Here is a 14,414-nt window from a genome sequence, read left to right as displayed (position 1 = left end):
TGAGGCTAGATAATGATGGGTGGATTTTCCACCTATTCTCAAGGATTCCGAAGAATCACATACTGTTTCATCACATACATGCAACACCATTCAACTTAAGTTGCGTAACTCGGCAATGAAACGATCTCGCGGTTTTGAAACAGCATACACGTGCATGCTTGCGGGCATAACCACAGTCGATTTTCCCATATGTATAAGCGCGCTACATCGCGTTCACGCGAATCTACACCATGAAACACGAATTGTAAACATCCGCTCCTAACGCATAATATTCACATAAACTTGCATAACAACCGTTGTATAAAATAGGCGTCCATGGGAAGATATCTTCAGTACAAACGAACCAAGTGTCTGAAGTAAATTCATTATGAGATACTATGTGAGTGAATGTTTAAAAAACTCAAAAACAGTGGATCTATAAATTGAAAAAAGGAATTCAATTACATCCAATACCTTTGTTAACAATTCATTTAATTTGACTGCCAAAAACAATCGTATAAATTAAAAATTATAAACATCCATTAGCAAAATTATTATAAAAAAATTAAAACACATTACAAGATAATTCTCCATTGTGTTGAAAGAAATTTATATTTTATTGTGTTTTAGTTGTTCTTATTGATAGTCGCGATTTGCGAGGCGAACATAATACCAGGAGGTGTGGATTATTCGACTCTTCAGGCAGTTTATCACGGTCATGGAGCTACCAGTTATCAAAACGTGCAGATTGATCATCATGATAATATAATACTACCCGCGAACTACAAAGATCAGGCAGAGATAGTGAATTTAGGGCATCATGCACATTATCAACCAATTATTCAAATCGTGGAGTCTCATAACGATATAGATGACATCAATATACCCCATTCAGGTAAATCAAAATGTAAATTTATAATAAATTGTTTAAGTTTTACATACAAAATTATTATTAATTAAAATGTCAATTTAATACATACAAATTATTATAATATGTATTTTTTCAGTTAAGACGGCATTAAAATACTTGAAAAAGAAAAAAATATATCATTAATAATTTGAATTAAAAACACTAATATTATTCAATATAGCTTAAAAATAATATAAACGTAAAGAAATATTATTTAATAATATTTTAATATTATTTTTTTAAAATCATTGATATGTACTATTGCTTTTTTCTTGACAAATATAGAGAATTCATTACATTATTTGTTTCAGCTTCATATGAAGAATTTGCTCTCGCCGATATCAAGTCAGATGTATTCGGTCATTATTTTAATCACGACGATGAGACACATGATTATCTCTCCATATACGAAGAAAATTAAGAAAATATATGTTTAAAAAATATATTTAAGTATTATTTTTTTGAAGTGATTAATTTGAATTAAAATTAATTTTAAATAATAAGATATCTCAGGTATCTGATTCATTCAACTGCGCTTATAATAATGAAATAAAATAAATTATATGTTTTGTGTAAAATATTTTTTACATTTGTTATAATAGTTTTTACTGTATTATAGTTTTTATTGACGTACACAGGCACATGCTCTTGCGAAAATAATCGCCTATAATCCAGCAAAAAATAATAATCGCGAACGTAATTTGTAATATTTTTTTATTTCGTCCTTTACATCTAATATATAGATATATATGTAAAATGACATAATAACTTAATGTAAATAACATTATATTATATAATGAAAACACCAATGTACGATAATAATTAACTAGGCTTCCGTTTAAAATTTATTTACAAACCTATGTAATACTAGTCGTGTAAAAGCATCGGCTGAAAATTACACGATCTCTCGAGATTCTAATGTATTAATACTCTAGTCATTATCAGCAGTCACGAGAACTATCGGTTAAGATTCGTGAAAGCGTCTCTCAACTTAAGGCATGTATGGTCTAGAAATCGTCACGGTAACAGCAAGAGTCCTTTTTTCGGCATTAGGCATCGACTCATGAATATAGACAAGAATCTCACACACACATATACGCACACACATTTGCCACTTCGATAGACTTCGATAATAGTGTTAACAATAAAAATATATTCACTTCGACGAATCGCGCAGTGAATCACACCGTTTGATCAGTGGATCCCCCGATCATGTGATATACTTCTTTTTATATACCTAATACTTGACTAGATCACTTTAGTTTTATTGACTCCTTCAGTAGTCTATAGGTACTCAGAGACTATGGAGACACTAGATGTTTTATAAAAAAATACTTGGCTGAATGAATTAAAAACGTTCTACTGTAGTTGCTCGTTTACATCTGATTTCTCACAGTGCGCGATATTCGTCGGTAGATACGAGAATGATAGCTAACAAAGTTTGATCCTAATTTCAATTATAATTAACGATCATAAATTGTTTGAAAACTGTCCTTGTTCATGGTGCATTAATGCTATATAGGTGAATTACAGAGAAACTTGGCTGGCACTCATCACACAGAATTCATTTAACATCTTAGCCAGCTCATAGTCCATGCTCTCGTTCTTGTACATATCCATGATCTGAAAAAATTATTTATATAACTAAAACAATTATATTAAAAAATTAGTTTGTTATTTATATACAATTGCAAATTTATATTAGAAAATAATTTTTTTTTATTTAATTAGATTTTTTATTATAACACTTTGCTCTATAATTTAGTTTTTTAATGTTAGTAATTAAATAATTTATTTATTTGCTTAAGATTTGTTTAATTCAATTTCAAATGTTGGTCTTCTTAATACTTGCATAAATTATATTTTATAAATTATATTAACGTATTCGCTGTTTGCACCATATTATCTCATATAATTGTAATATCGTCCTGTATATTAAAGAATCAAAGGTCAACATATAGAAAAAAATTGCTAAATAAATAAATAAATAATTAAAATAATTAAAACAAAATTTAAATAAAATATTTAAGTTTTTCGCAATTTTTAGTATATAAACGGTTAAATAATGTTAAAATAAATCTTGAATTTATTATCAAAACACTCAAGTTGCTTATAATTATATTAAAGATTTTATCTCTATGTATAAATATAATAAACTATACTACCGGAAAAATTGCTAGCCTAGTAAGAGTTTGTTGCCTTACCGCGTTCATATCCTTCTGCAATTCTTCCAGTTGATTCTCATGGATCACTTTAAGCAATTCCTTCTCCCTGTTTTGTACCATCTGTACGATCTTGCGTTCCTTTATGAATTTTGTGATGTTGTTCTGCTGCTTCTCTCTGAGTTTGCCTTCTTTAATCGCTCGCGTTTTCAAAGTCTTGTCATTCATCACCTCCCTTGCGCTTTCCACCGAAAGTCTCGCTTGTCGCGCAGTCATATCTTTTATCTCGCGATCATGTCGTACAGCTTGCTGTTTCTGGTGCGTAAGCTGTGTGGCTACGCATAATTTGCACAGCTGTGTTCGTCGCTCCTCCAGATGTCCACGGACTAGATCGCGTTCTTCTCGACGTTGCTTGTCAGCAAGACGCGACCACTGGGCTGTCTGTTCGGAAACAGCCTGACGAACAATGGGATCTCTTGAAAGCTCCGCTTTACTACAAAAGATTTTTTAATTTCTATATATTATTATGCTATTATTTATTCTTTCAATCATTAATCATCAGGAGTGTTTCATCAATTTAATTTTTAATTCTATCAATTTTTAAAATTGCATGCGTAGATTACTTATTTTATGTGTACTTTGTTCAAAAATTTTCATTAAAAAAATAAATACGTTTTTACTTTGTACTTTACTTCAAACTCATTATTTTCGTCAAATTATTTTTTTATTAAAAATAAGCGTCATTTATATATAATTTATTAATTCAAATATTTTTGTAATAATTTGATTTAAATTGCGCAAAAATGACTAACTTTTTTCCTTTAAAAATCTTCTCTGTAGCAACGCAATGTTGTTTCTGGACAGTCAATTTCTCCTTGTGATGCCTCTTTTTCAAAGACTCTAACTCTTTTTGCTGTTTCCGTAATACTTTCTGATAGCCTTTTTCGTGTCTTAGAGTCTCGAGAGTAATTGAATCAAACTTCATTTCTTCTGTAAAAACAAGATTAAGTAAGTATAAGTACTCAACTAACACAGTTCTTACTTTTTACGATTTACCTCTTGGTTTATCCGCTTCGTAATGGTGAGATGATACGTTGTTTTTGCTGTCCATATTGTTTTTGCTATCACTGTCTTCAATTCCCAGGTCTCCTATTTTATTTTCCGACATACTTTCCGTCTTTCTAAATGCTAGTGGATTTATTAAGGAGTCCATGAATTCTAAAAAAAATTTAACCAAATTAAAACAATCAGTTTATATCGTCAATATATATACATATTTCCAATTAAAATTATATAATTAAAAAGTAAAAAGTTATATAAAAATATAATATTTAAATAATGAATTAACATTTTTATTTACGCATTATTTAATTATGTAATTGAAACATAGCTAATGTGATATTGATCGTACCTTCAAAACCATCTGGCACATAGATTTTAATGTCAATGTTACAAAACAACATAGACAAAGACATAGGAAAGTTGGCTTCGGTTCGCAATGTGATGTGCCGATAACCGGCCTGCAAACCATCTAAAGGAACGATTCTTTGCCCTAACAACTTGCCATTCGATTCATCGTATACCGCGAATCTCAAAGCAGCCAAATCTGGTAGGACAACTTTTCTGAAGAGAAAAGGCTCTTCATTATAAACGGGGTTCAGACCATTTGCGGGGACCACTCTGGTGCGAAAATCTTTACGTATCGTGTCGGTTGGTAGGCCGCACATTTCGACCTCCACGTACGTTCCGACTTTCTTGTCAGATAAGAACTGGCCCGCTATTACCTGTTACAAAATTAAAATAAAAAATATTGTGTGTGTGTGTGTGTGTGTATGTGTATAATAATATATATAATAGTATTTTTTTTTAATATATCTTATTTATCACCTATCAATATTTTGACATACATAGCAAATTAATAATTATATTATATAACATTTTCTTACAATTGCTTAATTAAGGAATTTATATCAAATTGTATTATTATTATCGAAAAAAATAACTATATAAAAGAGAAAATAAATAAAATAATACGATAATATAACTTTTTAGAAGATAACGAATATACATAATGTATCAATACAATAAAATTTATTAAACATTATATAATATTATAAAAAATGGAATTTAAATAGTACTAATTCGAATAAATAAGGCTCTCAATATTTATAAACATGTAACTATCGACTTGGCAATAAGTGCCATGCGCGGATGTTAATGTGTAAATTTAGAAATTAATTTTTTCAAAAATTGTACTGTGCACAGGGCGCATATTTTACTTGGTATATTTACCAAGAAATAGATTCTTATTTTTGAAAATTCTCTAATCCCTCTTTACCCCCCCCCCCCCTAAAGATATGTAGATCAGAAAAAATATCGGGGCAAAGTCGCTGAATCGGGAATCGAACTCAATTCAATTTTCGCGAGAATTAATTTCTAAATTAACATCCACGCATGGCTTTTATTGTCAAGTCGATAATTACATGTTTGTAAATATTGAGAGCTTTATTTATTCGAATTATTAAATTTACGCTGGCTGAAAAATCGCGTTTTCGATCATTGATACAATAGATTTATAAACAGTTAGACGAGAAAAGTATCGGTGTGGGGCTGAATAGCTCAGTGGTAAGAGCAACCGCCTGGCAAGCGAAAGACTCGGATTAGATTCCCTATTCAGCGACTCTGCCCCGGTATCTTTTCTCGTCTACATCTCTTTAAAGAGGTAAAGAGGGGTTATAGAATACTCAAAAATGAGAATCTATTTTTTGGTAAATACACCAAGTAGAATATGCGCCTTGTGCACAGTTCAATTTTCGCAAGAATTAATTTCTAAATTTACACATTAACATTAGCGCATGGCTCTTACTACTAAATCGATAGGTACATGTTTTTAAATAGTACTAAATTTAAAATGTAAAAATTTGATAAATATCTAAATACACAATTTTACATAATAAAAAAGAAACAATGTATAAAAGTCGCATTAATTGTGTTGTGAATTATCTCGAAAATAGAGAAAAGAAAAATTTTAGAATATGAGAGATATCAAGAGAGTTGTCATTTAAAAAAGAAACATACTTGAACACTACACTGTATGGCGATCACTCCATCCACAGGACTTTCAGCAAAAGGATCGAAACTCCTATCAGGACGTCTCATAAAATCCGGCTTTAATAAATAGCCCGAAGAACCGTTGTACTCGAACTTGCCTTGGTTCAGTTGCATGGGCAGATCCGCGGTTTGAAAGTTCAGAGACACCATTTGACAACCAGCGTTCCAAAAAACCTGTTTCGCGACGATCGATCATTGAGAGACTTTTCTTCGTGATCTTTGTAGCGCAAATTATACTGTGGAACATGTCATGTATTTACCTGTGGCATATAATTGGAAGAGTCAGCTCGTGTACCTTTCGGATAAATTCGACTCATCTGCCGTTTGTTATAATTTACAAACTCAATAGCTGACGTATTCAAATAATTCAAACCAGTCGTTTCCGCAAAAGAAGACATATTGTGATGAAAATTTTTTTCTGAAATGATAATTAGTTTTTAAACGTAATTTCAATCAGTTAACACTATTAATCATAATTTTAATCATATTTTGGAAAGAGTATAATGTGTATTTATATACATAATATTAAACAAAAATTATATCCAAATTTTATCTTACATCTTGCATAAAAAGCATTGTAATCATATATTCAAATATTGAAAGATATGATGATAAAAATATTAATGTAATGTGTGTAAAATCAATATTAATATGTTATTTAGTTAAAATATTAATTCGATAATTACTGCTATATATTTTTTACTTATTTCTTTATTAATATTTGTAAAAAAATAACGTTTAGAAAAAAATAGTAGAAAGTTATAATAAATATACATAATTAATTTTTTTAATAAAATGCAATAGGTTTCGCTTACGTTCGGCAACATCAAACCCTGCAAACTTTATGGGTTGTGCATAGTTAACCATCGAGGATAGCCACGGATGTACATTGGTAGTACTTCCGGTATAAGGTTGAGCCGCAACTAGTTCTATGTTATCGCCGAGACCGGTTGGACCGCTGCCAGATTGCTGTTGTTGAATGCTCAACGATGTTACAGATTCAGAGATTTCTTCCTAAAAAAAAAAAGATATATTGCCGTTTTACGATAAGAATTATGGCTACTTAATTCGATTAAAGTGAAGGGGCACTACCATTCCAACCTGAGGATTATAATGAAGGTTACCTTTACCGGTTGCTGTTCCACGACGGCGGCGACGGTCGGCGGCGCACTGGCGTCTTCCTTGACCTCGTCCTCGATCACAAATTGGCCTTGTTTGAAGAGCTCCAATTCCTGCTTTTCGACTTCGGGCTTTAAGCGTTTGTTCTTAATGAGAATTTTACGTTTCAGCATGCTGGGTGGTGGCAACGGTACTCCTGGTTCCAGCTATTTTTAGTGCATTTAAAATAATACATATATTCAAAAGAGACACAAGATTTTACAGGATCAAAATATTATAAATGCAAATCGATAAAAACATCTCTTATATATTTTATGTGTTTATTTATATAATTTATCATAATAATATTTATTCTCTAATAATTAATTTGAAGTAAAAAATTTATATTTTTTTTATAAACTGATATATATATAAAATATTTTATAATATATTCTTGATATTAATCAACTTACAGGATATTCTTTTAAAGGTTCCTTCAATAATAAATCACCCAGAATTTCATCACAATACTTGGCCAATTTGTATTGCTGTTTTTTGCTACAATAATTTTCAAAACTGAGAATCACTGGATATTCCGAAGTAACGAAAGCTGTGTCTCTGACAGCGTATATAACATCTTTGAATAAAATGTCGGTGCACATGGCTTTGCCATGAGTGATTATCGGTTCTTCATCTTCCCCTTTGCCATCCCAACAATCCATTTCAACGCATCTTTAATTCAAAATAAAAAAAACTAAAACTCTCACAATCTTGAAAATTATCAGACATTTTTTATATACTACAAAATAACTATCCGTTTATTTATGTATAATGGAGCATAATAATGACATTATTAATACGAAAATTAGTAAATTAAAATTAAACGAAGTATTAACAAAAATTAATTAATTAAATAAATTAATATATTTATATTTATATCTATTTATTATTTATTACTTCAAATTTTTTTAAGCTTTATTTAAATTTATTATAAAATTATAGTAAATAAATTTTTATATACATGTTATTATTATAAAATAAAAGTGAATCAATATTTGTTAATATGTCAAAAATATCGATTTTATGTCAAATACAAATAAGTATTTAAATAAATGCTTTACTAAACTAATGCAATTGATACAGCTATAAATATGTACCAGTTATTAAGAATGACTAGAATATATATGTCGTAATTCAAGTGTTATCATCGTTTCTATATTTTGCACAGTAATATACTTTACCTGCATCCGGCAAGTAAAACTTGTCTATACATTTCGACACTGCTCCTTCCACCAAATTGTCGTCCGCTTAAATATGTATTGTGACTTGAATTGATATAATAATGCGCCAACGACTGATCCATATCCATATAAACATCAAGTCTATCGAGAAAAACTGGCGCGTTCTCATCGGACATCAGGTACCTTATGAAGCCGTCCTTTGTCATCGTTTCTGAAAATACGCAGTTATATTTTAAAGAAAATCGTTTAGAAGTAGTGTCGATATTTATATGAATTTTTAAATCGTAGTTGAGATACATTATATTCGATTGATGGAGCTAACTTAATTTCTTGCGTGGTTATGTTGAACTTTTTTTTATTTACTGTCTCCTTTATATCGTTAAAATACCACAATAACCCAATATTTTATATGTAAAGGCAAATTAAATAACTATAAAAGAATCAATATTTCTTAGAAGAGAACCGACTAGGTTTAAAAAGTCAAAAAAAATATATCATCAAAGCTACATGATTTATTTATCAAGCTCTTACGTTCATTGCGAGCAACTTCGTTCTGTTCGTAATCATTGATAATCTCCAGTGCCCGTTTCTCATCATAAAGTGGATAGAGATATTCGTTCAGGGTCGGATCTCTTTGCTTTTCGTTGAGAAAGGTAATCAATTGCTCCAAATTAATCGTATCAGCCTTACCCTGTGTTCTGGAATTTTTAGAATAAATAATCGCATTAATTCACATAACATTTTTTTCTATGTATATATGCCTGCCTCATCTTAAAATAAATATAAATTAGAAATATCCTATAAAGAGCAAAATGTATTTACAAAATATGAAAAACAAATAAATATGTGTAATAATTTTATATATACATATTTTTTATTAAACGCACGCTTTTTAACACGTTTCACATTTAAAATTTTTTAATTTTAGAAACTTAAAAAAACTTTCTAAAAATCTTACTGTGTGTATATATCCGAGATATTGAGGTAATTCAAACTTATGATTAATAATCTTCGTTAAGATGAGTATTGTTTTTTTACACGCGGGGAAATATGTATTTAGATTTTTTATATTGTTAAAACAAGTACTCACATTGATTGAAATAATTCTTCTATGTCATTTCTCGGGCATATTTTGTGATAAAGCGCGTAAAATACGTCGAAAGTGAAGGCATCAGGTTCTATCATGTCATTCTAAAAATAAAAAAAAATGTTTCCTAAATTTTTTGCAAAAATAAAAATATTATCAATAGTTAATTTTAATAATTATCAAGATACTTTTCCACTAGGTAGGCCTAATTTAGAAAGACACTGGTAAACGAGTTTTTCTGTTTTGCCGGACGCAAAAGTTCTCGCGACCATCTTTACCGGAATTTTTCCATTAGGATTCACCAGCATTCTTAGTCGCATCCAACTAAAATAGTATAAAAATCGTTTTCTTATCCATCTACTTTACTATATACTTAAAACAAGAATTATGCAAATAACAAAATTAGAGTAAAATAGATTTTTGTTAACTTTAATTTTCAACATGTTCTTTAATTAAGTTTCTGATATCATAAAATTTATATAATGCCATTAAGAAAAAACAGGAAATTCAATAAAACTTAAGAAGAGAATCTGAAAAGACCAACAGTACTGATCATTTAATTGAATTTGTTCAACACTCTATTTTAAATCAGATATTATTTTGCGTTAGAAAGAAAATAAAGAAATGCGAAGTTACGCTATGTATGTCGTAAGATTTATGGCTAATTATTTTATAAAGATAAACAGTACTATTGTTTACAGACGTTAGTGCAAACGTATATAAATACATTGGCAAACTCACTGTTTCTTCAAACAAGTAAGCGGACAAACGTTGTTCGCTTTAACGTTGTGCGTAATCGATCGAACGCCGTCCAACCATACCTGACGATATATATAAATATCATAACATAAATCGTTTTCTTCTTATAAAACAAAAAAATATGCATTAAATATAATAGATTGATACGAACTATAAATTTAAGTTACATCATTAAGCCTTTTCAATCGTTGCAACGTGTTATATGTATATGTTGCAGACAAATATAAATATTTTTTATAAAAAAAATAAAATAAAGTTTTACTGTCGCAAAACTAAAGCTGCATATTTGATAAAAGCAACGAAATTTTGTTACATAGTAAAATTTGGTTGCTTTTATATCAAATATACAACTATGGTTTTGCGACAGTAAAATATTATTTTTTTCTATTTTTTTCTAAATGTGAAAAATATATATGTATATGTATATATATATATATATATATATATATATATATATACATATATATTTAGAAAATATATAGATTTAATACATATTTAAATTTAGAATAAAAAGGAGATAAACGTAGCCCAATAACATCTTAATAACTACATAACATCTAATAATGGATAAATAATATTATTTTTATAATATAGAAGTTTATCGTTTAAGTTTTACGTTTTTCAATAAGAGATCAGCATAACAAGTATAGAACGGAAAGATCACAATACAATAAGGAATCAATTTTAGTATGTACAAAATATGTATGACGTACTCATTCTATTTCCGTATTACCTGTCAATATAGTGATAACTGGCGATAAAGTTTCTTGAAAGTGAGAGAAGTATACACGTAACAAAATATCTAAGCAAGTGACATGATAATAATTTTTAATAAATCAGATAAAAAGCTGTGTGATCATCACGTTTATGTTTACATTACATTTACAATTTTATTGTACAATATTATATTTTTTTTTTATAATATATTTTATCTATTTTACAAGAATTATCACGATAAATAGAAGTTTTATGTTGCAATTACGATTATTAAATTAATCTTTAATTATATTATTTATTAATCATAATATATATTATATAATAAATATTACTATGAAAAATTTATGTATTCTCGTATATATATTTATAATTTTCAAATTTGGGTTCTACATCTACGGAACATTAATATACTTTTACTTTTTATACATAACAATTGTTGTTTAGCTCTTGATGCCTACTTATTCCCAATTATTTAAAAAATTTATGGTTTTATTAAACATAGTACTATTCATAAATGCTACATCGCGTATCATATCAGCCAGTCAATAATAATTTATTTGACCGAAGCTTAATATGGATGCCCTGTTTCTGTTGCTATCATGATTAGTGTGCAACGTTTACCTTGGCTGTGGCAAGATCCGGACATACAACGTGTTGATAATTGATGTTGGTGTAATCGACGCCAGAACAAATAGTTAGGCTCTTTTCGTCCAACTGTTCACCATGCTTGCTGAGTAGCTTGTCAAATAACTTTGGGTCCTATTTAAAACACTTCAATCTATTAGCTATTATCTTTTTTATTAGCATATTTTTTTTCTTTCTTTCTCTTTTTTTATTGTTTTGTTCGACAGATGTCATTTCATTTATATAAGTAATTTATCTTTTTATAGTAGAAATTATGTCAATAGAGAATTATGTCAATATCTTAGTTATAATTAGGAAAAGTATACTTGGAACATGTGTTAAAATTTTGTTATAATTAGGAAAAGTATATCTAGAACATATATTAAAATTTATATTATTACGAAATCAAGATGTACTAAATAATTTGCAAATATAATTTAAAAAATTGTAATAAATATATCGATAATACAATGCAAATATTTTCTCTGATATTATTATTTTACTAAAGGAACATAAAGCGCACTGAAGTTATGTAATAACTATTATACAACGCTCGTATTTTCATACAATTAGATATGCAAAAATTATGATATACTTATAAAATATTATATTAATATCTGACAAAGTGTTTGTAATTAAGTTTGATAGATTAAAGGCTATCATTATTTTGAAGTAATGAAACAATTCTTTTACCTTTGGAACGCCTCCAGCTCTAATGTCGCTCACTTGACATAACTCTATAACATCACCGTCCTACGGAGGGGAGAAAAATAAGATAAGAACGAATGTATCTATTTAGGAACGATAGATCGCTTAAGATTTTAGAAAACACCTCGTTCTTTTATCCAAACCAAACAAAAGATAGTAAACGACGGAAGAAAAGCTCACCTTTCCCACGCTCTGCCAATAAATAAAAAACCCAAATTCGTCGACCTTGAACAGGCAATTCAGTTCGATTTCAGTATTATCTTTCTCCTCCGTCCAACGATCGAAGACGCAGCCGGTACGGAGTGCTTCCGGCACTTCGATCTGCCAGTTGAACTCGAACTTCTTCGTCATTTCCGCGACGTTCCAACTTCCGGCAAAGTCAGCCTAGATACGGCGTTTTCCGGCTCTGTCAACAGGATCACTGTCAACATTAAAGGCATAATTTGATTATGCAATTTTAAAGTACATTAAAACCATAAATCTTTTATTTGAAATTTTTTTTTATATTTCTTATTATTTTGACAGTATTTGCTTAGAAATATAAAAACCGATTTTTTTCAAGAGTGTGTTTCACCCCCTTAACGGCCGTAAGAGCACATATAAACAAATATGTGTCTCCTATTTTTTATATATCCTCTTACAGCCGTTAAGGGGGTGAAACACACAACATATTCAAAGCTCATTAAAAATCGGAAGAGGCACTTCCAATCCTTTCCTTGTTAGATATGTTGTAGGAAATGATGTTCTGATAATGTTATAAATAATTTCCCGCAAGAATCAAGTAGGAACATTGGTTTAAGAAATATAATTGGTGACTCCATCTGTATCTTCAATTCAAAAAAATTTTAATCTAATATAATTGTTTAAATTATAATTTTAAATTACAATAAAAAATAAATTGGATTACGTTATTCTTTTCCATATGGTGGTGCAAAAGAGAAGGGCTCACCAGCCAGTGTTTTTTGCTATATGTGTAATATTATTGACAATATATATTATATAATATTTGCATATATATTATATAATATTTATTATATAATATTACTCAGAGTATATGTAATATTTTTGATAGTAAGAATATTTATTCTTTGGAATGAAAAGAAACGAGAAAAAATAATAAACTATATATGTATAAATATATTTAGTTTTTTTTTCATTAGATATACGTACATATATGTCAAAACCTGTTAATAAATTTTGAAAATAGACAAAACCAATTGCTAATATAATATCCATGACCATATAGCTATATTTCAAATAATGTAAACAAAAACGTTTTCTCGTTAGAAGAAAAACAGATGTCAAACAGATTAATATAATATACACAACTTCACTGTTCCTAAGATCAATTTATAATACTTTAAAAAAGCATTAAAATTATTAAATTTTAATTTACTATATCTCTTTAATGGCATTCCCTTAATTGTTGCAGAGTATTACTTATTGAGAACAACTTTCCTTATATCATATTTTTCCTTATATCAAAAATTCTTTTCTCGACAATAATGAAATCACTGTTGACGAATGTATGGCGAGAAGAATTCGCGAAAAACACACCTATTCGCGCGATCAATAAAAAGAGACTGCCGTGACTTATGAATCGCCGATAATAATAAAGAAGCAGTTGTACCTGCCAAGGAATCATATATACAGGATGCTTAGAAAAATACTTTATTAATTTCAACAAAGAGGAAACGCATTTATTCAGTAATATGCAAGAAGATAATTTGTTAAAAATATTATACATTGCATGTAAGAACATTTTCATGGAGCGAGTAAATAATAAAGATTTTATTTTATCTGTACTAAGCATATGATACAATTGAAGTATTTAGCTCGAAACACAATTAAAAAATCAAATATTGAATAAAAAGTTTTTTTTCTATTATCTCTTACATCAAATAATGTGTTAGTTAAGATAGATGTTGACAATGAAATATTATGCAACAAATCCGGTTTGTAGTAATTTACATAGCGCGCATCAAACTTCATACAAGATAATGATGTTCAAATGGCGT

General features: G+C 28.9%; 2 protein-coding genes across 2 annotated transcripts; one reads left to right on the top strand and one right to left on the bottom strand.

The window, feature by feature from the left end:
- The first annotated feature begins 308 nt into the window (after positions 1-308).
- Positions 309-1,325, top strand: LOC140674457 (uncharacterized). Its single transcript, XM_072908000.1, has 3 exons — positions 309-379; positions 610-874; positions 1,201-1,325. The coding sequence occupies exons 1-3, from the start codon at positions 368-370 to the stop codon at positions 1,308-1,310; spliced, it is 387 nt and encodes a 128-aa protein (XP_072764101.1). The 5' UTR covers positions 309-367; the 3' UTR covers positions 1,311-1,325.
- Positions 1,326-1,393: 68 nt separating this feature from the next.
- Positions 1,394-12,817, bottom strand: LOC140674435 (1-phosphatidylinositol 4,5-bisphosphate phosphodiesterase-like). Its single transcript, XM_072907958.1, has 18 exons — positions 12,577-12,817; positions 12,382-12,441; positions 11,686-11,823; positions 10,330-10,409; positions 9,777-9,912; positions 9,592-9,692; positions 9,033-9,199; positions 8,502-8,712; positions 7,734-7,992; positions 7,287-7,487; positions 6,978-7,176; positions 6,423-6,580; positions 6,130-6,336; positions 4,463-4,835; positions 4,108-4,269; positions 3,864-4,041; positions 3,094-3,544; positions 1,394-2,512 (listed from the first exon to the last, which is right to left on the bottom strand). The coding sequence occupies exons 1-18, from the start codon at positions 12,745-12,747 to the stop codon at positions 2,417-2,419; spliced, it is 3,348 nt and encodes a 1,115-aa protein (XP_072764059.1). The 5' UTR covers positions 12,748-12,817; the 3' UTR covers positions 1,394-2,416.
- Positions 12,818-14,414: the final 1,597 nt, after the last annotated feature.

The sequence above is a fragment of the Anoplolepis gracilipes genome, chromosome 2 (assembly GCF_047496725.1).
Source record: "Anoplolepis gracilipes chromosome 2, ASM4749672v1, whole genome shotgun sequence".
Lineage (NCBI taxonomy): Eukaryota > Metazoa > Arthropoda > Insecta > Hymenoptera > Formicidae > Anoplolepis > Anoplolepis gracilipes.
This window is presented reverse-complemented; position numbering and strand designations above follow the sequence as displayed.

Coding starts and splice junctions, on each gene's coding strand:
- LOC140674457 (XM_072908000.1), top strand. Junction 875..1,200: donor CATCAATATACCCCATTCAG/GTAAATCAAAAT, acceptor TATTTGTTTCAG/CTTCATATGAAGAATTTGCT.
- LOC140674435 (XM_072907958.1), bottom strand. CDS start 12,747: ATGACGAAGAAGTTCGAGTTCAACTGGCAGATCGAAGTGCCGGAAGCA. Junction 7,993..8,501: donor GTTTTACTTGCCGGATGCAG/GTAAAGTATATT, acceptor TTTGAATTAAAG/ATGCGTTGAAATGGATTGTT. Junction 4,836..6,129: donor CCATACAGTGTAGTGTTCAA/GTATGTTTCTTT, acceptor ATTTTGTAACAG/GTAATAGCGGGCCAGTTCTT.